This window comes from Oncorhynchus nerka, linkage group LG5, assembly GCF_034236695.1.
Source record: "Oncorhynchus nerka isolate Pitt River linkage group LG5, Oner_Uvic_2.0, whole genome shotgun sequence".
Taxonomy (NCBI): Eukaryota; Metazoa; Chordata; class Actinopteri; order Salmoniformes; family Salmonidae; genus Oncorhynchus; species Oncorhynchus nerka.
In genome coordinates, this window is record NC_088400.1 from 20758199 (window position 1) to 20782814 (window position 24616).

The 24616-nt window shown below is 46.8% G+C and overlaps 2 protein-coding genes across 2 annotated transcripts; both read right to left on the bottom strand.

Moving 5' to 3' along the window:
- Positions 1-443: 443 nt before the first annotated feature.
- Positions 444-13792, bottom strand: LOC115129133 (RDS/peripherin-like protein xRDS35). The gene is made up of 6 exons (XM_065018439.1): positions 12965-13792; positions 3049-3291; positions 2571-2758; positions 1962-2208; positions 1623-1784; positions 444-1263 (listed from the first exon to the last, which is right to left on the bottom strand). The coding sequence occupies exons 1-6, from the start codon at positions 13112-13114 to the stop codon at positions 1201-1203; spliced, it is 1053 nt and encodes a 350-aa protein (XP_064874511.1). The 5' UTR covers positions 13115-13792; the 3' UTR covers positions 444-1200.
- Positions 13793-14867: 1075 nt separating this feature from the next.
- LOC115129132 (uncharacterized) lies at positions 14868-23398 on the bottom strand. Its single transcript, XM_029659238.2, has 7 exons — positions 22601-23398; positions 20902-22462; positions 19858-19886; positions 19366-19494; positions 18290-18356; positions 15796-15903; positions 14868-15536 (listed from the first exon to the last, which is right to left on the bottom strand). Exons 1-7 carry the CDS (start codon positions 22879-22881, stop codon positions 14868-14870), a joined length of 2844 nt encoding a protein of 947 aa, XP_029515098.1. The 5' UTR covers positions 22882-23398.
- Positions 23399-24616: the final 1218 nt, after the last annotated feature.

The window sequence follows — 24616 nt, forward strand, 5'->3', positions numbered from 1 at the left end:
TAAAATGTTACAAATATGTTGGCTATATGTGCGTTAATAATGCGCTCAACATGTGTTGTTGTTGGTCAAAACATAATGAAAAATGTCAATTACAACTTTTTACATGATCACACTTCGACGTGACCTTTCTCCAAACCCTGTCCATTGTTAAGGTATGTTTTTACTCCATCTCTCTCAGTGTTCCTGTTGCTGTGCAGAGAACTGCTGTAACAGTAGCCTAAGGATTAGCTATGTTTGGATTACGAAGGTGTTATGAGATGTGTCAGAGTATACCTAGCAGCCCAGATTACATTGTACAGTCACTCCGCTCCATATTGTCAGACCTACAGTATCACTAGCATCACGTTGTCATTACACACACATCCTCCTATACCTCTGGGTGAACTGAAATAACCCAACTCAGTTGTATGTCTATCTAGTACAAAAGGACTCAACTCCGCAAATCCATTAAAAGCAACTAACTTTAATATATTAAATGCCTGATGCCAACTTCACATCATCTTGACACGCTACTTAGCAGTGCGTTAACAAACTCTATAGCCATTTCAGTATTCAATTGACTGTAGGCCTTCTTCACACGGTGAGTGTTTGTATTATAGGCCTTCTTCACACGGTGAGTGTTTGTATTATAGGCCTTCTTCACACGGTGAGTGTTTGTATTATAGGCCTTCTTCACACGGTGAGTGTTTGTGTTATTACGTTAACTGTGTGCTTTAGATTTAGTCAGATCTGAATCGAAGATCATCAGAACATTAGTGTACTTCAAAGTGTGTGTGTTTTCATTTACTCCTGTACCAGTATGTGAGTATTCTTTTTGAGTATTTATCAAATGTGTGTGTGAATTATTTTGTGAATGTGTGTGTTCTTCGGTGCCTTCCAGTGTCTTCTTGACTTTCATGTTTTGTTCTTGACTCAAAGATTATCATTCCAAATTTTGTCAGGTTAAAAACCCTCTGCATTGTTAGATCTTGTCTTGTCTGTGCAGAGCATGATAAGATAAGATTCCTTATGTATTTTAGTGCTCGTACATTGTTGCAGTATAAATCAAGACAAAAAGTTCAATGCATGTGTCAAAGCCAACACAGAGCTCTAGCTAGCCCACCATTAGCCTGGTCACAGGCTAGACCACCATGAGGTCACAGAACTAAGATGCCTCCCTCCCTGTCTCAAACCCATATATGGTTAAATATTATATTTCATCTAGCTGGACGTGTCTGCCTTCTCGCCGTCCGCCCCTGCTTCTGCCTCATCACCTGCTTCCACCTGTTTTGATAAAGAGACGGGACACCATTAGGTTATCTTCAAATGTATTACACAAGGCATTGTGGGTACTGTGGTACATCATGCTAAACCAGGGTCTGATCAGGAGGATGTGTTGTTACAGACGGTTAAAATATACATGTTTTGTGTTGAACATATACAGATGTAGGATCTTCATTTGAATAACGCTTTTGTTGCTGAGAATTGTCTAGCACAGTAGGAAATGCACATTTGTAGTGTATTTGCGTTTTAAAAAGGTCAGCTCTATTCATTCTCCTATCTGAAACGTTTAGAGCGTTCCACATCCCTAAACACACCCCTGGTATGTTTCACATAGCATTGTGGGTACTGTAGTACACTACCTGTCCAAACTGGAGCAGTGTGAACATGGTGTTCTTGACGTCCATCATGGTTTCTTTCACCCCCTTTGCCAGGATGTAGCCCTCACTGTCAGCTTCGGGGTTCTCCGGGTCCACGCCATCTAGAGACGTCTGCAGGTACCGCAGACTCACCAACACTGACATCTGTGGAGATGATGTCACAGGGGGTCAAAGCCATGGTTACAAAATGTATATCTAAAGCCACCTTATCACAGGGGCAAGAGGTTGATGGTAACAAAATCACCACTGAAAACTACCATCACCACACTACAGGGCAAGAGTCAATGTTCATATTTTGTCTGTGCTTGTGCATGTGTATACCTGCAAGGAGATGACCGACAGTATCCCGGGGCCGATGGTGTTCATGAGGCCCATGTAGTAGTCGACCAGCGCCTGTCTGCAGCCGCGGTTGTACAGGTTCAGCTCCTCACTCTGGTGCTCATAGTTGTAGTGGGCAGTGTTGTCAGTCAGGTGGTTCTGGAGACAGGGCCGAGGGGAGCCGGGGTTACAGCAGCTGAACGGGACTCCATCCATCAGGTAACGACCGTCCACGTTGCTACGCACACGACTGGAGAGGAGAGAGGTTAACGGTTTGATTGAGTGTTTCCATTGTAAAATGTTACCTTACATAAATGACACTGGCTTTAATGATGGATGACACATTTATGAGACATGATGTATAGAAATCTCATGTGAGTCATCATCACCTCAGACAAGTCAGAGAATGGTGGTTTGTGGGCAAAACTTCACTTCTCCTCTCCACCCCCTCTCTCTCACTCCCTCTCCTCCTCCCCCCTCCATCCCCCTCTCTCTCTCACTCCCTCTCATCCTCCCCCTCCATCCCCCCTCTCTCACTCCCTCTCCTCCTCCCCCTCCATCCCCCTCTCTCTCACTCCCTCTCCTCCTCCCCCCTCCATCCCCCTCTCTCACTCTTTGACTTCTTTAGAGGTGAAGTCCAGGTATCTGTTGCTGATCCACTGCACCTCGAACCAGTCCCTGTAGTTGGTGTTGCCGCAGCAACGCAGTTCCATTTGCAGCCTGTCGATGGTCTCCTTCTGGAAGCAGCGGCCCGGGACATCCGTGTCCCGGTAGAACCGGATACCGTTCCTCAGGCCCACCTGGGATTGGACAGAGATTATGTCATAAAATAGATCAGGAAGTACTCATGGGAGCCAAGGCTTGTTCTCAATTAATCTTTCCTGGATTCCTCAGTTCCTATATCCTCGCCTTCTTCTCAAAACACATTGGAGAAGAAGATCTGGGGGGGCTTGTCCTCCAATACAGATGTGACGCAGGCGAGGAGATAGGATGCGGGGAATCACAGAAAGACTACTTGAGATGGGGTCTAAGTGTTATTCAGTTGCATTCACTGTCTCATTCTTCTTCATCCCAGCCCAGAGGCTCTTACCTTGAGGGACTCCTCGAGGTGTCCCTGCAGGGCATAGCTGAGCACCACAGCAGACAGCAACCAGACACACACCATCCAGGCCAGGCCATACCAGGGCAGCAGGAAGGGCTTCCAGGGAGGGAATCGGGCAGAGTCCAGGGAGTCCTGACACACCCGCCCAGCAAACAGGTTGATCCCGATGGTTATCAAGCCCACCAGCATCAAAATGTTGGGCACCACGTGGATCTCTGTGTTATCCATCACCTGGAGGGTCAAAGGTCAAATCTAGGGTCACATTACTATACCAGTTATAACACAGTAATAAAACTACATCGAAATGATCTATATATGTTACATTACAGCGCTAAGCATCAGAGTATTTGTTCTGGAATGTTCCATTCCATGATGATGATTCAATTTATGTACGTTCATGTAAGGCAATATGAGTAATGGTAGTCAGCACCCTACATAACTACTTCCATTGCTCCACTATATCCACTGTATGTAAAGTGCAATCAACTACTTCCTTTGTCAGTTATTTTCTGTTGTATTGGTGTTATTGAGTTTAGGAATGTTGACGTTCTTGTTATTTTTCAGTAACATTCATGTTACGTGTAACAACTTGTCAAATCCAGGTCATTGCATATAGAAAATCCTTGAGTATTGAAGCTAGGAGGATGCACTGGGAAACACTTTCCTTTTTGATAGGCCCCAGATTGAGGTCACCCTTAATCAATGGTTCATTGGAGATATACCAGCAAACCCTACATATCTGGATGATGCGTTACGGCCTCCAATATGTCAGTGTGAATCTTCGAGCGACCCCTCCGCCTCCCTCCATTCATATAATCCATACATAGCATGAGTGATGAACACAGCCACATACATACAGCCACACACCTATAAGCCCCTCTACCCCCCACATACACACAGCCACACACCTATAAGCCCCTCTACCCCCCACATACATACAGCCACACACCTATAAGCCCCTCTACCCCCCACATACATACAGCCACACACCTATAAGCACCTCTACCCCCACATACATACAGCCACACACCTATAAGCCCCTCTACCCCCACATACATACAGCCACACACCTATAAGCACCTCTACCCCCCACATACATACAGCCACACACCTATAAGCCCTCTACCCCCACATACACACAGCCACACACCTATAAGCCCCTCTACCCCCCACATACATACAGCCACACATCTATAAGCACCTCTACCCCCACATACACACAGCCACACACCTATAAGCCCCTCTACCCCCACATACATACAGCCACACACCTATAAACTCCTCTACCCCCACATACACACAGCCACACACCTATAAGCACCTCTACCCCCCCACATACATACAGCCACACATCTATAAGCACCTCTACCCCCCACATACATACAGCCACACATCTATAAGCCCCTCTACCCCCACATATACACAGCCACACACCTATAAACTCCTCTACCCCCACATACATACAGCCACACACCTATAAACCTCTACCCCCACATACACACAGCCACACACCTATAAGCCCCTCTACCCCCCACATACATACAGCCACACACCTATAAGCCCCTCTACCCCCACATACATACAGCCACACACCTATAAGCACCTCTACCCCCACATACATACAGCCACACACCTATAAGCCCCTCTACCCCCCACATACATACAGCCACACACCTATAAGCACCTCTACCCCCACATACATACAGCCACACACCTATAAGCCCCTCTACCCCCACATACACACAGCCACACACCTATAAGCCCTCTCTACCCCCACATACATACAGCCACACATCTATAAGCACCTCTACCCCCCACATACACACAGCCACACACCTATAAGCCCCTCTACCCCCACATACATACAGCCACACACCTATAAACTCCTCTACCCCCACATACACACAGCCACACACCTATAAGCACCTCTACCCCCACATACATACAGCCACACATCTATAAGCACCTCTACCCCCACATACATACAGCCACACATCTATAAGCCCCTCTACCCCCACATATACACAGCCACACACCTATAAACTCCTCTACCCCCACATACATACAGCCACACACCTATAAGCACCTCTACCCCCACATACACACAGCCACACACCTATAAGCACCTCTACCCCCACATATACACAGCCACACACCTATAAACTCCTCCACCCCCACATACATACAGCCACACACCTATAAGCTCCTCTACCCCCACATATACACAGCCACACACCTATAAACTCCTCTACCCCCACATACACATAGCCACACACCTATAAACTCCTCTACCCCCACATACACACAGCCACACACCTATAAGCACCTCTACCCCCACATACATACAGCCACACATCTATAAGCACCTCTACCCCCACATACATACAGCCACACATCTATAAGCCCCTCTACCCCCACATATACACAGCCACACACCTATAAACTCCTCTACCCCCACATACATACAGCCACACACCTATAAGCACCTCTACCCCCACATACACACAGCCACACACCTATAAGCTCCTACCCCCACATATACACAGCCACACACCTATAAACTCCTCTACCCCCACATACATACAGCCACACACCTATAAACACCTCTACCCCCCCCACATATACACAGCCACACACCTATAAGCACCTCTACCCCCACATACACACAGCCACACACCTATAAGCACCTCTACCCCCACATACACATAGCCACACACCTATAAGCACATCTACCCCCCACATACACACAGCCACACACCTATAAGCACCTCTACCCCCACATACACACAGCCACACACCTATAAGCACCTCTACCCCCACATACACACAGCCACACATCTATAAGCACCTCTACCCCCACATACATACAGCCACACACCTATAAGCACCTCTACCCCCCACATACATACAGACAGCCACACACCTATAAGCACCTCTACCCCCCCACATACACACAGCCACACACCTATAAGCACCTCTACCCCCCACATACATACAGACGACAGCCACACACCTATAAGCACCTCTACCCCCCACATACACACAGCCACACACCTATAAGCACCTCTACCCCCACATATACATACAGCCACACACCTATAAGCACCTCTACCCCCACATACACACAGCCACACACCTATAAGCACCTCTACCCCCCACATACACACAGCCACACACCTATAAGCACCTCTACCCCCCACATAGACACACCAATAAGCACCTCTACCCCCACATACACACAGCCACACACCTATAAGCACCTCTACCCCCACATATACATACAGCCACACACCTATAAGCACCTCTACCCCCCACATACATACAGCCACACACCTATAAGCACCTCTACCCACCACATACATACAGCCACACACCTATAAGCACCTCTACCCCCACATATACATATAGACACACACCTATAAGCCCCTCTACCCACCACATACATACAGCCACACACCTATAAGCTCCTCTACCCCACATATACACAGCCACACACCTATAAACTCCTCTACCCCCACATACATACAGCCACACACCTATAAGCACCTCTACCCCCACATATACACAGCCACACACCTATAAACTCCTCTACCCCCCCACATATACACAGCCACACACCTATAAACTCCTCTACCCCCACATACACATAGCCACACACCTATAAACTCCTCTACCCCCACATACATACAGCCACACACCTATAAGCTCCTCTACCCCCACATATACACAGCCACACACCTATAAACTCCTCTACCCCCCACATACATACAGCCACACACCTATAAACTCCTCTACCCCCCACATATACACAGCCACACACCTATAAGCACCTCTACCCCCACATACACACAGCCACACACCTATAAGCACCTCTACCCCCCACATACACATAGCCACACACCTATAAGCACATCTACCCCCACATACACACAGCCACACACCTATAAGCACCTCTACCCCCACATACACACAGCCACACACCTATAAGCACCTCTACCCCCACATACACACAGCCACACATCTATAAGCACCTCTACCCCCCACATACATACAGCCACACACCTATAAGCACCTCTACCCCCACATACATACAGACCAGCCACACACCTATAAGCACCTCTACCCCCACATACACACAGCCACACACCTATAAGCACCTCTACCCCCCACATACATACAGACAGCCACACACCTATAAGCACCTCTACCCCCCACATACACACAGCCACACACCTATAAGCACCTCTACCCCCACATATACATACAGCCACACACCTATAAGCACCTCTACCCCCCACATACACACAGCCACACACCTATAAGCACCTCTACCCCCCACATACACACAGCCACACACCTATAAGCACCTCTACCCCCACATAGACACTATAAGCACCTCTACCCCCCCACATACACACAGCCACACACCTACCTATAAGCACCTCTACCCCCCCCACATACATACAGCCACACACCTATAAGCACCTCTACCCACCACATACATACAGCCACACACCTATAAGCACCTCTACCCCACACATACATATAGACACACACCTATAAGCCCCTCTACCCACCACATACATACAGCCACACACCTATAAGCACCTCTACCCCACATATACACAGCCACACACCTATAAACTCCTCTACCCCCACATACATACAGCCACACACCTATAAGCACCTCTACCCCCCACATATACACAGCCACACACCTATAAACTCCTCTACCCCCCACATATACACAGCCACACACCTATAAACTCCTCTACCCCCACATATACATAGCCACACACCTATAAACTCCTCTACCCCCCACATACATACAGCCACACACCTATAAACTCCTCTACCCCCCACATACATACAGCCACACACCTATAAACACCTCTACCCCCACATACACACAGCCACACACCTATAAACACCTCTACCCCCCACATACACATAGCCACACACCTATAAGCACATCTACCCCCACATACACACAGCCACACACCTATAAGCACCTCTACCCCCACATACACACAGCCACACACCTATAAGCACCTCTACCCCCACATACACACAGCCACACACCTATAAGCACATCTACCCCCACATACACACAGCCACACACCTATAAGCACCTCTACCCCCCACATACACACAGCCACACATCTATAAGCACATCTACCCCCACATACACACAGCCACACACCTATAAGCACCTCTACCCCCACATACATACAGCCACACACCTATAAGCACCTCTACCCCCACATACATACAGCCACACACCTATAAGCACCGCTACCCCCCACATACATACAGACGACAGCCACACACCTATAAGCACCTCTACCCCCCACATACACACAGCCACACACCTATAAGCACCTCTACCCCCACATACATACAGACGACAGCCACACACCTATAAGCACCTCTACCCCCACATACACACAGCCACACACCTATAAGCACCTCTACCCCCACATATACATACAGCCACACACCTATAAGCACCTCTACCCCCCATACACACAGCCACACACCTATAAGCACCTCTACCCCCCCCACATACACACACCAATAAGCACCTCTACCCCCACATACACACAGCCACACACCTATAAGCACCTCTACCCCCCACATACATACAGCCACACACCTATAAGCACCTCTACCCCCCACATACATACAGCCACACACCTATAAGCACCTCTACCCACCACATACATACAGCCACACACCTATAAGCACCTCTACCCCCACATACATACAGACACACACCTATAAGCACCTCTACCCACCACATACATACAGCCACACACCTATAAGCACCTCTACCCCCACATATACATACAGACACACACCTATAAGCCCCTCTACCCCCACATACATACAGCCACACACCTATAAGCCCCTCTACCCCCACATATATCTCCACCGGCACAGCCACAAGAGGACACCCCATATAGCCTGGTTCCTCTCTAGGTTTCTTCCTAGGTTTTGGCCTTTCTATAGTTTTTCCTAGCCAGCTTTTACACCTGCATTGCTTGCTGTTTGGGGTTTTAGGCTGGGTTTCTGTACCTTTGAGATATCAGCTGATGTACCTATAAATACATTTTATTTTATTTTATTTGATACATACAGCCACACACCTATAAGCACCTCTACCCCCACATACATACAGCCACACACCTATAAGCACCTCTACCCCCCACATACATACAGCCACACACCTATAAGCACCTCTACCCCCACATACATACAGCCACACACCTATAAGCACCTCTACCCCCACATACACACAGCCACACACCTATAAGCACCTCTACCCCCACATACATACAGCCACACACCTATAAGCACCTCTACCCCCCACATACACACAGCCACACACCTATAAGCACCTCTACCCCCACATACACACAGCCACACACCTATAAGCACCTCTACCCCCACATATACATACAGCCACACACCTATAAGCACCTCTACCCACCACATACATACAGCCACACACCAATAAGCATCTCTACCCCCCACATATACACAGCCACACACCTATAAACTCCTCTACCCCCACATACATACAGACGACAGCCACACACCAATAAGCACCTCTACCCCCACAGACACACACCAATAAGCATCTCTACCCCCCACATACATACAGACACCACACACCAATAAGCACCTCTACCCCCACAGACACACACCAATAAGCATCTCTACCCCCACATACATACAGACGACAGCCACACACCTATAAGCACCTCTACCCCCACATACACACAGCCACACACCTAATAAGCACCTCTACACCCCACATACACACAGCCACACATCTATAAGCACCTCTACCCCCACATACACACACCTATAAGCACCTCTACCCCCCACATACACACCTATAAGCACCTCTACCCCCACATACACACACACCAATAAGCACCTCTACACCCCACATACACACAGCCACACACCTATAAGCACCTCTACCCCCCACATACACACAGCCACACACCTATAAGCATCTCTACCCCCCACATACACACAGCCACACACCTATAAGCACCTCTACCCCCACATACACACAGCCACACACCAATAAGCATCTCTACCCCCACATACACACAGCCACACACCTATAAGCACCTCTACCCCCACATATACATACAGCCACACACCTATAAGCACCTCTACCCCCACATATACACAGCCACACACCTATAAACTCCTCTACCCCCCACATGCATACAGCCACACACCTATAAGCACCTCTACCCCCACATATACATACAGCCACACACCTATAAGCACCTCTACCCCCCACATACATACAGCCACACACCTATAAGCACCTCTACCCCCCACATACATACAGCCACACACCTATAAGCACCTCTACCCACCACATACATACAGCCACACACCTATAAGCACCTCTACCCCCACATATACATACAGACACACACCTATAAGCCCCTCTACCCACCACATACATACAGACACACACCTATAAGCCCCTCTACCCACCACATACATACAGACACACACCTATAAGCACCTCTACCCACCACATACATACAGCCACACACCTATAAGCACCTCTACCCCCACATATACATACAGCCACACACCTATAAGCACCTCTACACCCCACATACACACAGCCACACACCTATAAGCACCTCTACCCCCCCACATACACACAGCCACACACCAATAAGCATCTCTACCCCCACATACACACAGCCACACACCTATAAGCACCTCTACCCCCACATACACACAGCCACACACCAATAAGCATCTCTACCCCCCCACATACACACAGCCACACACCTATAAGCACCTCTACCCCCACATATACATACAGCCACACACCTATAAGCACCTCTACCCCCACATATACACAGCCACACACCTATAAACTCCTCTACCCCCACATGCATACAGCCACACACCTATAAGCACCTCTACCCCCCACATATACATACAGCCACACACCTATAAGCACCTCTACCCCCCACATACATACAGCCACACACCTATAAGCACCTCTACCCCCACATACATACAGCCACACACCTATAAGCACCTCTACCCACCACATACATACAGCCACACACCTATAAGCACCTCTACCCCCACATATACATACAGACACACACCTATAAGCCCCTCTACCCACCACATACATACAGACACACACCTATAAGCCCCTCTACCCACCACATACATACAGACACACACCTATAAGCACCTCTACCCACCACATACATACAGCCACACACCTATAAGCACCTCTACCCCCACATATACATACAGACACACACCTATAAGCCCCTCTACCCCCCACATACATACAGCCACACACCTATAAGCCCCTCTACCCCCACATATATCTCCACCCGGCACAGCCAGAAGAGGACTGGCCACCCCACATAGCCTGGTTCCTCTCTAGGTTTCTTCCTAGGTTTTGGCCTTTCTAGGGAGTTTTTCCTAGCCACCGTGCTTTTACACCTGCATTGCTTGCTGTTTGGGGTTTTAGGCTGGGTTTCTGTACAGCACTTTGAGATATCAGCTGATGTACGAAGGGCTATATAAATACATTTTATTTTATTTTATTTGATACATACAGCCACACACCTATAAGCACCTCTACCCCCACATACATACAGCCACACACCTATAAGCACCTCTACCCCCACATACATACAGCCACACACCTATAAGCACCTCTACCCCCACATACATACAGCCACACACCTATAAACTCCTCTACCCCCACATACATACAGCCACACACCTATAAGCACCTCTACCCCCACATACACACAGCCACACACCTATAAGCACCTCTACCCCCACATACATACAGCCACACACCTATAAGCACCTCTACCCCCACATACATACAGCCACACACCTATAAGCACCTCTACCCCCACATACACACAGCCACACACCTATAAGCACCTCTACCCCCCACATACACACAGCCACACACCTATAAGCACCTCTACCCCCACATATACATACAGACACACACCTATAAGCCCCTCTACCCACCACATACATACAGCCACACACCTATAAGCACCTCTACCTCCCACATATACACAACCACACACCTATAAGCACCTCTACCCCCACATATACATACAGCCACACACCTATAAGCCCCTCTACCCACCACATACATACAGCCACACACCAATAAGCATCTCTAACCCCACATATACACAGCCACACACCTATAAACTCCTCTACCCCCCACATACATACAGACGACAGCCACACACCAATAAGCACCTCTACCCCCACAGACACACACCAATAAGCATCTCTACCCCCACATACATACAGACGACAGCCACACACCAATAAGCACCTCTACCCCCCACATACACACAGCCACACACCAATAAGCACCTCTATACCCCACATACACACAGCCACACATCTATAAGCACCTCTACCCCCACATACATACAGCCACACACCTATAAGCACCTCTACCCCCCACATACACACACCAATAAGTACCTCTACCCCCCACATATACACAGCCACACACCAATAAGCTCCTCTACCCCCACATACACACAGCCACACACAAAGCTTGGCCAGATTCAAGCCAACTGCATCATGCCAGCCCAATGTTGTTCTGTGCTGTATGAATAAAGCTTTGATAGGTGAAGGTGTGTGAAACAGACGCCACACTGAGAGACACATGGAAAACACAGCAGCGTGTTTAATTGAACCAGCCAGGACAGACGACAGGAACAGTAGTGACACAGACAGACGGACAGTTGTGTGTGCTGTGTGATTTCCAAGTGCCAGAAACGTGTGTGTCGTGTGAAATACATAAGGTTTGTGTGTGTGTTATAGTGTTCGCCAGTACCTCTGCCCTGCGGAGCAGCTCAGTCTTGAGGTACACTCCCAGGGAGAAGGTGAAGGCCCCAGCCAGCACGGCCAGCCAGGACAGCAGCCACAGACCCTGGGCCAGACGCACACGCCTCTGCAGGGGGAACTGCAGCTTCAGCAGTGCCATGGCAACAACCAACAGAGACAAAGGACGAGAGAGAGAGAAAAAGAAGAGGACGGAGGGAGGAGATGTTGGGATAATCAAGTAGAGAGAGATAACGGTGAAGGATGGGGGAAAGAATATCGGTAGGTTCAAAGAAGGAAAGTTCTGGAGGAAAAAGGTGGACTACTGCGATTCATAGGAGTAGGTTATGCAAAGGTTGTTGTATTAGACAGACAGGTACGGCTTGGCCTTTCCAGGGTGCGTTGGTAAGTTATTATTAGGTTGATCTCTTGTAAGTTGTTCCTGTGGGTTGAAATAAGAAGGAAGATCCGTCTGATGGTGAAGGACAGGTTCAGGTTGGGACGATAATCCAAAGCTTTCACGTAGAAAGGAAAATATAAAACATCTCTTGAAGTAATCCAAATAAATTAGTGAGACAAAAACTGAAGGCCAAGAAAATAATGAATCTAATAGATAATTGATAATTCACGTCCTCTTTTGACAGCAACTATGATCCTCTAAATCATCAGGTTATGGTTGCACCACAACAGTGACCCTTCGTTTCACACAATTGCTGACAATGACAACCCCAGTTTGTTTAGGATGGGACCCCTCTGGTGTGGTCAAGGTGCACCCCTAAATTCCCGCTGTGCCCATGGTGGAGAACACGGACTGGCCAATGTCGAGGGTACAGTATGGTTATGGTAATCCCCCAATCATAGTCCCTGGGATCCTATTAGGACAGGAGCACCAATGGGAAAGCAGGCCAGTGTCTGATCAGCAAACCTGCACTGGGCCAACAGGTTGGATTTGACAGTTATGACAGGTATACTCACAGAGAGTTGAGACAGGACGGAGAGGGCCAGGGCTATGGTTTATACATGCAGATAGAGAGAGATGGATAAAGCTTACAGGCTGAGGGACTGGGGGAGGGGGAGAGTGATCGCTTACCACAGGAAGTGGGTAATGTTTGGGAGAAAGACAAATCAAGAAACCATACATCTTAGAATTAGTCATTTTATTGATCTACAACATAAAAAGCCTGGGGGGGGGGGGGCAGCAGCTTTATACAGTTTTAGCTAAGATAGTTCATTAGGATGGACAGCATAGCATTCATGTAGAGCCCTGTGTTTTGGACAATCATGTCACAAGTTCTGGATTTGAACCTTTATTTAAAGCTTTTTCATCAAACTGTCCCCTTTTCCTTTTTGGGTCAGATGGTCCAGCATCATTGTCCAACACCATCCTCAGACAATTGCTTTCATAGTTGGTGTAATTCTCATTTGTGGAAAAGGCTTAAAATGAAGGTTAAACTCTAGGTCATGTGACATGACAGTGGGTAATACGTTAATGACAGCTGGATCGATGTTATTCAGATATGAAGGTTACTTCATTGGCTTACTGGAGCTTACAAAATAGCGGTCATTGTTATAAAATAGAAAATTCTGCTCACTGTCTAGACATTAACAAAATAAACTTTAAATTATGCATCACTTCATAAGGAAAAGGAGGGACTGTACCACATTGCACATTTGGATTAATGATTATATTCTGTATATATGTCAATGAATTGTTGAAGTCTAATACTTTCTTTACCACTGCACCACAATACCTTTGGGAAAGAAACAGAATGTAATATTTACAATGCCATCACTCAAATGTATAGTGACATTAAAATGTTAAATAAATGCAGAACTACAGGCCCCAAACCATCACATCTTGAACAATCCTAGCTATGTAATATAAGGTTATAATTACAGCAATTCATAGGTTCCTTTCACTCCGCCCCCCTCTCTTCAGCTGTTCCCCCTCCCCCGTTGGCCTTGTGCCCCCTCTCCCCACCTCCACCCCCATCCTCTGGGTGTGTCAGCTGGTGCATGAAGTCATCCAGAACCCTCTGGGCCGTCAGATAGGACACATCAACAACAGCACCCTGCTTACTCTCAGCTGCTCTCCCTGCAACTGCCACGCCCCCCTTGACAGCAGGCACAAGGTAACCCTCCTCCCATGCACCTTCTGCACCCCCTGTTCCCAACTCCACCAGAGGGTAGGGGTTGGGAGGGGTGTCAGTGTGAGGTTGGTAGTTGGAAGGCCGGGGCTGTCTTGCTGCTTGGCTGGCAGCTAGTTTCTTATAGATAGCCATACTGATGTCAGCGACGGAGAAAGGGGGACTCATCGGGCGAGAATCCTCATTTCCTGTCTGATCTATCACCCCAAACCCCTCCTCCTGCTTCCAGGGCATAAAAGCAGTGACCTTTTGTGGACCCGCCTCAAACTCCCTGAGTCCTGCACCTGACCAATCAGACGGCTTCTGCTCCAGTTTTGTAGCGGGTGATTGGATGTCGCTTGTGGATTGGCCGGTTTTCAAGGCGTTCTTCAGAAACTGCTTGACAGTGTCTCCAGAGTCAAAGTGCTTCTCTATGAGCTCCTTGATCAGACAGGGAACCTGGAGGACAGCACAGACATCCTATCAGTTCATACAATACAACAGACATAGAGAAACCAGTAGATGAGGTAGAATAAATGGTGAGCTGAACATGAGTTGAGGAGATTATGGATAGTCTTTTCATGTACGGACACTTTCAACTTTACAAATACAAAATCATCATATTGATTTTCCACCACTCTTTCTGTTGCCAGTATGTAAACTATTCTAAATGTGCGTTTTGGTTCATGTATTGCTCAGTAGATGGTGCTGTGCTCACATTGATGTTCTCCAGAGAGGCGATGGTGGCGTTGGCCTGCTCCAGCTCTGTGCTTAGATGGGCGATACGCTGCACCATATACTTCCTCTCAGAGCTAAGGCTCTCAGTCTGCAGGGATAGAGGAGAGTACCTGACTCAACATATTCACTACAGTTTGTTCTAGAGATGGTATAACAGTAGTACTAATTGTGCTCTCAGTCTTCAAGGACAGAACAGAGCAGAGGACATCAGTCAACACAACACTGTGTGTTGTAGAGGTGACAGAGAGGGAGAAGGATATTCAGAGCATGTTTCTATACCTGGGTGGGGGTATGAGTTTATATAGTGGCAGGAGTCTTTCTTAACCATATGAAAAAAACGAATTTGGCGTTACTCTGGACCCTGATCTCTCTTTTGACGAACATAGCAAGACTGTTTCAAGGACAGCTTTTTTCCATCTACGTAACATTCCAAAAATGATGCAGAAAAATGAATCCATGCTTTTGTTACTTCTAGGTTAGACTACTGCAATGCTCTACTGTAACGCTCGGGGTGTCGCGGGTGTGGAGTCAGACGCAGGAAACAGAGAGTGCAATGCTGTGCTCTTTAATGCACAAAACGCAACACAGGGTGCTCACAACCAAACTGCCCCAAACACGGACGAAAATAGTACAACCGAAATACACGACCAGGAACAAACACGTTCCTCTACTACAGAACCGAAGGTCACAATAATTAATCCTGCACAAAGAAACAGGCTAATAAAGCCCAACTAATCATTCACGAACAGGTGCTAACAATAAACATACAAGGAGGGGGAGGAAAGACAATCAGTGGCAGCTAATAGGCCGGTGACAACTACCCGGATAAAGCACTAAATAAACTTCAGTTAGTGCTAAATACGGCTGCTAATCCTGACTAGAACCAAAAAATGTGATCATATTACTCCAGTGCTAGCCTCCCTACACTGGCTTCCTGTTAAGGCAAGGGCTGATTTCAAGGTTTTACTGCTAACCTACAAAGCATTACATGGGCTTGCTCCTACCTATCTTTCTGATTTGGTCCTGCCGTACATACCTACATGTACGTTACGGTCACAAGACGCAGGCCTCCTAATTGTCCCTAGAATTTCTAACAGCTGGAGGCAGGGCTTTCTCCTATAGAGCTCCATTTTTTTGGAATGGTCTGCCTACCCATGTGAGAGACGCAGACTCGGTCTCAACCTTTAAGTCTTTACTGAAGACTCATCTCTTCAGTGGGTCATATGATTGAGTGTAGTCTGGTCCAGGAGTGTGAACGGTGAACGGAAAGGCTCTGGAACAACGAACCGCCCTTGCTGTCTCTGCCTGGCCGGGTCCCCTCTTTCCACTGGGATTCTCTGCCTCTAACCCTATTACAGGGGCTGAGTCACTGGCTTACTTGTGCTCTTTCATGCCGTCCCTAGGAGGGGTGCGTCACTTGAGTGGGTTGAGTCACTGATGTGATCTTCCTGTCTGGGTTGGAGCACCCCCTTGGGTTGTGCCGTGGCGGAGATCTTTATGGGCTATACTCGGCCTTGTCTCAGGATGGTAAGTTGGTGGTTGAAGATATCCCTCTAGTGGTGTGGGGGCTGTGCTTTGGCAAAGTGGGTGGGGTTATGTCCTTCCTGTTTGGCCCTGTCCGGGGATAGCATCAGATGGGGCCACAATGTCTCCTGACCCCTACTGTCTCAGCCTCCAGTATTTATGCTGCAGTAGTTTATGTGTCGGGACCTAGGGTCAGTTTGTTATATCTGGAGTACTTCTCCTGTCTTATCCGGTTTCCTGTGTGAATTTAAGTATGCTCTCTCTAATTCTCTCTTTCTCTCTCTCAGAGGACCTGAGCCCTAGGACCATGCCTCAGGACTACCTGGCATGATGACTCCTTGCTGTCCCCAGTCCACCTGGCCGTGCTGCTGCTCCAGTTTCAACTGTTCTGCCTGCGGCTATGGAATCCTGACCTGTTCACCGGACGTGCTACCTGTCCCAGACCTGCTGTTTTCAAATCTCTAGAGACAGCAGGAGTGGTAGAAATACTCTTAATGATCGGCTATGAAAAGCCAACTGACATTTACTCCTGAGGTGCTGACTTGCTGCACCCTCGACAACTACTGTGATTATTATTATTTGACCATGCTGGTCATTTATGAACATTTGAACATCTTGGCCATGTTCTGTTATAATCTCCACCCGGCACAGCCAGAAGAGGTCTGGCCACCCCTCATAGCCTGGTTCCTCTCTAGGTTTCTTCCTAGGTTTTTAGCCTTTCTAGGGAGTTTTTCCTATCCACCGTGCTTCTACACCTGCATTGCTTGCTGTCTGGGGTTTTAGGCTGGGTTTCTGTGCAGCACTTTGAGATATCAGCTGAGGTACGATTTGATTATAGGCCAGGGACCACAGTTCAACCTGGTCAGGTTCTGGCCCTAAATAAGATAATCTCAGTGTCTCTCCGTCTCTGTCTTTGTCTCTCCGTCTGTCATGTTTGACCTAATTCTTACCGCTGAGTGCAGTTTCTCCCCCAGAAGGCTGTTGGTGTGCTGGGTACCTGTGTGTGTGTCCTGGAGTCTGTAGCAAAGAGAGACAGCATCACGGCTATGAATTTTGGGCTCATGTTGTATACCATTAACCCCACCCACCCCCAAGTCCTTGGTCATGAGGCCATCTGACCTCTGACCGTAACAATAGATCAGACCATACAGATGGCAGGCAGAGAACCACTCAATTTAACCACACCAATCAGTCACACAAAGCTATTGATCAGTGGAATTTGCCTTCCAGGACAAAAATGTAGGGCAAAAAAGGGCTATTTCACAGGTTCAACAGAATGAGACATTCATAAAGTCTACTCTGTAAATCACAAAGGCCAAGCCTAGATGTGCTGCATGCCTTCCCTGGTGCTCACGGTAACTTGAAAAGGGAGAGGCAGATGTATTGTAATCACATCAAAGACATACGAGGACAAGAGCAAGCATTGTTACTACAGTATTATACAATGATTATTGTTTCTATTGACGCACTTTACACTATAGTCGTCATCAAATTAATAATGTTACTATATAACACTATAGATTCATCATATTATCATGTTACTATATAACACTATAGCATCATCATATTATCATGTTACTATATAACACTATAGATTCATCATATTATCATGTTACTATATAACACTATAGCATCATCATATTATCATGTTACTATATAACACTATAGCATCATCATATTATCATGTTACTATATAACACTATAGCATCATCATATTATCATGTTACTATATAACACTATAGATTCATCATATTATCATGTTACTATATAACACTATAGCATCATCATATTATCATGTTACTATATAACACTATAGCATCATCATATTATCATGTTACTATATAACACTATAGCATCATCATATTATCATGTTACTATATAACACTATAGCATCATCATATTATCATGTTACTATATAACACTATAGCATCATCATATTATCATGTTACTATATAACACTATAGCATCATCATATTATCATGTTACTATATAACACTAGCATCATCATATTATAATTAGCTCTGACCTCTTGAACTTCTCCTTCATGTGGCTAAGCTCCTCCCTGGCCCTGGCTAGCTCCGCCTCCAGACTCTCAATGCAGACCACTGTTTGCATCAGGTTCTGGTGCAGCTCAGCATTCTCCTCCTGCAGTGCCCTATTTACACACAGAAGGGTCATGGGAGATGGAATTTTATTACAAAAATGCACAGTCACATTTCCTAAGGCCATTTTAGCACATTAGATGCTATGGATGTAGCTCAGGTCAGCTTCTAGAGATGTTACATTTCACATAGCCTTGTTAATCCAGACTGAACGCTGTGCGTTGTACCATCATTACACACATTTCTCCTTCATCTTGTTCTTCATCCATCTTTACTGATAGAGGTGGTGAGAGAGCTCTGGAAGCCATTAGTGGAATCGATATTCAGTGACCTTTCACAATCAAACGGATGCTCTTTAGAGTGTATTGATAAACAGAGAGGAGAGGGGAGAAAGAAGGGGAAAAAATCACACTCACTGGAGTTCGCCTTTGTCACCTGTCAAGGCCTGTGGAAAGAGACAGCAGAAGAGAAGAGACGATTAGAGATGTTGATGATTTTCTAATTCAATAACTTTCAGTACAGTTGTATTAGCAATGTTATCATCTGCAGTTTTTTTCTTTGATTATTATTTGTCATTACCATATACATCAGGGATATTGTTATTGGAAGCTTTGACAAGGTACAATGCAGTTTCTTCACTTCCTAATAAAGTTTCATAAACTGAATGGAATGTTTTTTTTACAGAGATGAAAAGGGCAGAGAGAATGATAGGGACATAACAGAGCCAAAGTAATTGATTATTGAACTTAAGTTCATACGCTCCAGGAAAAGCTATTGATTGTGCGTCAGTGAGGTTAATAAAGTCAGAGCCACAGCATGGTTACTCTGGCCCTCTCTGTGCTAGCTGGCACTCAGGCAGTCTCGGGTTGGGTAGCGTGTTGTTCCCAATGCAACACATTGCCTATAAAGGTTACCTGTTACCTAATGTGGTTCATTGTGGACAAGCGTCACAGACAGAGGATGACGCTTGAGTTCTCTTTATATAACTGCTGCTTTGTGGTTTAGGGCACTAACTGACACTCCCTGTGTGGTTTGAACTTCAATAACTTTAAAGAACTTTGGGACAAATCCTAATTTACATGAATGCATGATTTACCTAACTCTACAGCTAGGACCTACTATCTATAGTATGTATTTAGACCCCTCGACTCCACCAGCATACAGATGTAAGATCTTAATTTGATCACTCTTTTGTTGCTGAGAATCCTCCTGCACAGAAAGAAATGCAAACTTATAGTGTATTTGAGTTTTAAAATGGCTTTTAAAGTCTGTCATTTCCCATTTGAAATTTCAGACTTGATTTGTCCTAACGCAAAATGTATCAACCCCTACAAAAACATCCATTAATTATAATCCACATAATAATTCACATTTCCTGTTGATGCAGGATTATTTTCCTTCTGTAGCAAACTGGCTCAAATTCAGACCCTACATCTGTAGTTGACATCAGTTAGACTCACCCTGTGTGGCTTTGGACGCCAGCGGTAGGTTGACCGGTTGTGGCGGTCGCTCTGCTCGGAGCTGGGGCTGGCCGTGTCTCGGTCTCTGTTCCGGGATGAGTCAGACTTGCTGGAGGGAGACTCCGACTCGGGCCCTGGCACTGGAGGAGGGGAGTGTGTGCGGATTGGGGTGCGGTGGGGTAGCTGGGGTTGCTGGGTGTGTGGAGATGAAGGTGGGCTATGGGTGGACCTGTGGCTCTGGTCAAGGTGTTTGTAGCTCCGGTGTTTGTGATGGCTGGGCTCAGGGCTGGAGCTGACAGTGCCGTCTGTAAGAAGGGAGCCATACCGCCCATGCCTATTACCGACAGGACCCTGGAAGTCAGGCAGGGAGGCCGGTTGGTCTTCATAGCCAGCCGGTGGGTGGGGAGGGTAGGGTTGGCTGGAGTGGCGAGTTGGGGGGCTGCCTAGACGAGGAGTGTGGTTCTTGCTTTCATACCCAAACTTTGTAGGGAGAGATATTTTCCGTGATCGTGTGTCAGAGTCATTCCTCAGTTTCCTAGGTTTAGTAACCGTCTCCCTCTCCTCCCCCTGCCCATCTCCCTGCTTTTTCAAGGGAAGCTGGGGCTGACTTTTCAGTTGAGATTTGGGGGATGCTGGGGTTTTGGCTGGACCCGGTCCTACAGTCTCGACAGGGACCCCCAGAGTATTGAGACGGGCGGGGCTGATGACCTGTTTAGTGATCTCATCCAGGAAGGCAGAGAACTGTATCTTCCCCTTCACCATGCTCTGCCTGGCTGCATCCTTCAGAGCCTCCACATCCTGCTTCCCCTTGGGCCCTGCTGTCTTGCCTGCCACACGGGGGGACAGCACCTCCATGGATTTGGCCTTGCGGATGTCCGGCGGCGCCTCCTTGTTTTTCAGGATGCCTTTACTGGGGAGCTGGATCGAGGACACTGCCCTCTTTGGCCCAGCCAGGACCTCTTCACTGAAGGCCAGGCTACGGCCCAGGCTGGCTGTCTTGTAGAGGGGTCCGTGCTTCAGGTGTGGGGGTGTCCGTGCTTTCCCTCTGTCAGTGCCTGTATTCTGCAGCAACCCCTCTTCACTGCGGCTGTGGCTCCGGTTGAGCTCGGAGTAGCTGGGCTCTTGTCCTCCCCTCCCCTGGGCCCGATGGTTGGTCCCAGGGCTTCCTCCTCCGTGCAGTTGCCCCTGTTTGACCGTGGCATACACCTGCAACTCACTGTCATCCTCCCGGAACTGTCGTCCTCCTGCAATGTTGGAGCAGGACATGGTATGCTGCGGCCGGCTGGCGTGCTTCAGGGAGAACTTGTCGTCAATGCCGGACCATTCGATGGAAGAGTCGGAGGAGGAAGAGTCGGAAGATGAGAGGGAGGAGGAAGATGCTCTGGAGAGGGTGACTGTGGTGTGGTGGTCCGACATCTCGTCGTCGTGATGAAGGTGCTGAGGATGATGATGGTGACGTCTATGGGATTGCTCCTGGTCATCTTGGAAATGGTTACCACGGTGAGGGTGGTGAACGTGGCGTTCGCTGCTGCGTCTATCATTGTCCCGTGACCTCCTGTAGCTGATATGGAGAGATGACGTAGTAATTATGTATTCATCCAATTACCACACTCAATTGTAATCTTCATCAAATGTGCATTCCTCATTACTGTTTAAAAAAGGAAACTTTAATGAAAGGGAAACTCAAAAGTGATCTTACCTGTGTATCTCCCTTTCTTGATCCCGGTGATGGTGGTGCTTCTGTGATGTGATCCCACCTGGAGGAGGACTATGAACAGGAGTGAAAAACTTCTCCATCATTTGTCTCTTCCCTGCAGGAAGGTCGTTGATGCCCTCTTGATGTCTCTCATGTAAATAGTGTTGGTCAGCTTCTGATCTCCGTCTGGGGCTGAAGTCCCTATCCCTGTCCCTATCCCTGTGTCCGTCTGATGGTGACCTCTTGGGTCTGACTGCTCCCTGTCTGTCAGCCTCAGAGATCATAGCTCCAGAGCTGAAGATGAACAACCATCACTCTGTCAGCATGTTACCCTTGTTACTTCTGTTCTGTCTGAATGAGAAATTAATAAGAAGTCCCGCAAGATAAGCACACCACAAATGCCTAAATGTCCAAAAGGATTTTTTTAAAGTCTGGGTTTAAAAAAAATCTTAAATGTTTCCAATTAACGAACCCAAAGTTGTTTCTGCTGAAAGGGGAAAGTAATTATCTCAACTAAGTATCCAGCTGTTAAGTTATTCTGGACAGTTTATTAGCCTCTCATCTTGTTGCTATCCATCTGTCTCCCTCGCCCTCCAACTCTAGAATAGCTGCGTGACAGTAGAAGGGATATGTTTGACTTGCTTTGCCACATCCCTGACTCAATATCAGTCAAACCACATCGAATCCTGATGTAATGGTGTTTCATCGAACCAATTAAAAGCGTGAGACTGACAGTTGTCCTCGTGAATGCAGAACAGGATGGAACCGATACAGCTGGAACAAGAACATTGGTGCAGTTCATTTATCCGATTGCTGTGGATTATTGTTATAAGTGTGGGGTTATCCTTGGCCTCTAGTGGCACACTTGTAGTGCTTATAGGACTATTATCATTCATTATTATGGGTCAGTGGCCTTGTCAGTGGTGGAAAAAGTAGCCAATTGTCATACATGATTTAAAGTAAATATACCTTAAAACAGAAAAATGACTCAAGTAAAAGGGAAAGCCACCCAGTAAAATACTACTTGGGTAATAGTATAAAAGTATTTGATTTAAATATAGTTAAGTATTAAATGTAAATGTAATTTCAAAAATATACTTCGGTATCAAAAGTTAAAATTAAAGTATAAATCATTTCAAATTCCTTATATCAGGCAAACCAGACGGCACCATTTTATTGTTTGTTTAATTGATGGATAGTCAGTGGCACACTAAATCACTGACATAATAACAAATGAAGCATTTGTGTTTAGTGAGGCCACCAAACCAGAGGCAGGGGATGAGCGGGGATGTTCTCTTGATAAGTGCGTGAATTGGAACATTTTCATGCCATGCTATGCAGTCAAAATGTAAGGAGTATTTGGGTGTCAGGGAAAATGTAAGGAGTAAAAAGTACATTGTTTTCTTTAGGAATGTACTGAAGTTAAAGTAAAAGTAATCAAAAATATAAATAGTAAAGTACAGATGCCCCAAAAAACTACTTAAGTAGTACTTTAAAATATGTGTACACCTCTGGGCCTTGCATAACATTGTAACCTATGTTTGAGATGAGAACAATACGTGGCCACGTCTTTGTGAGTAGTGTGAGTAGCGCTCCTGTATCTCTCACAGAACTAGAATGAGATGCACTTTCTATGATCGCTCTCCCTCTTTCTGCAGGGTTGCACTTCTTTATAGAAGTGCATTTATTTCTTTATAAAATCATCTCAGCGCGAAGCGTTCTGGAGGAGCTGTAGCACCCCTGATAAATTGAAATACATTTGCCAAAGTTATAGAATAACTGCTGTCTGTTCAGAAAGAAATTAAATCATTCAGAGTAGCCTACTACACTGCGAGAAGGCCTATAATTTAGCCACAGAGGATCAATAGTTTTTTATTAGCCTAGCTGTGGATTGTGTGTAGCCCAATAACAAGGCATAGCCTACTGTCAGGAACTCACAAAAATCTGTTTTTTATTAGCCTAGCTGTGGATTGTGTGTAGCCCAATAACAAGGCATAGCCTACTGTCAGGAACTCACAA

What these genes read in the sequence shown, in the direction of transcription:
- LOC115129132 (XM_029659238.2), bottom strand. Translation starts at nt 22,881, where the DNA reads ATGATCTCTGAGGCTGACAGACAGGGAGCAGTCAGACCCAAGAGGTCA. An exon ending in GGCGTCCAAAGCCACACAGG is followed by an intron (nt 19,887 to 20,901) that starts GTGAGTCTAACT and finishes CTCTTTCCACAG; the next exon opens with GCCTTGACAGGTGACAAAGG. An exon ending in CCTCTCTGGAGAACATCAAT is followed by an intron (nt 15,537 to 15,795) that starts GTGAGCACAGCA and finishes GCTGTCCTCCAG; the next exon opens with GTTCCCTGTCTGATCAAGGA.
- LOC115129133 (XM_065018439.1), bottom strand. Translation starts at nt 13,114, where the DNA reads ATGGCACTGCTGAAGCTGCAGTTCCCCCTGCAGAGGCGTGTGCGTCTG. An exon ending in ACCTCGAGGAGTCCCTCAAG is followed by an intron (nt 2,759 to 3,048) that starts GTAAGAGCCTCT and finishes GTCCAATCCCAG; the next exon opens with GTGGGCCTGAGGAACGGTAT. An exon ending in ACCTCTAAAGAAGTCAAAGA is followed by an intron (nt 2,209 to 2,570) that starts GTGAGAGAGGGG and finishes TCTCCTCTCCAG; the next exon opens with TCGTGTGCGTAGCAACGTGG.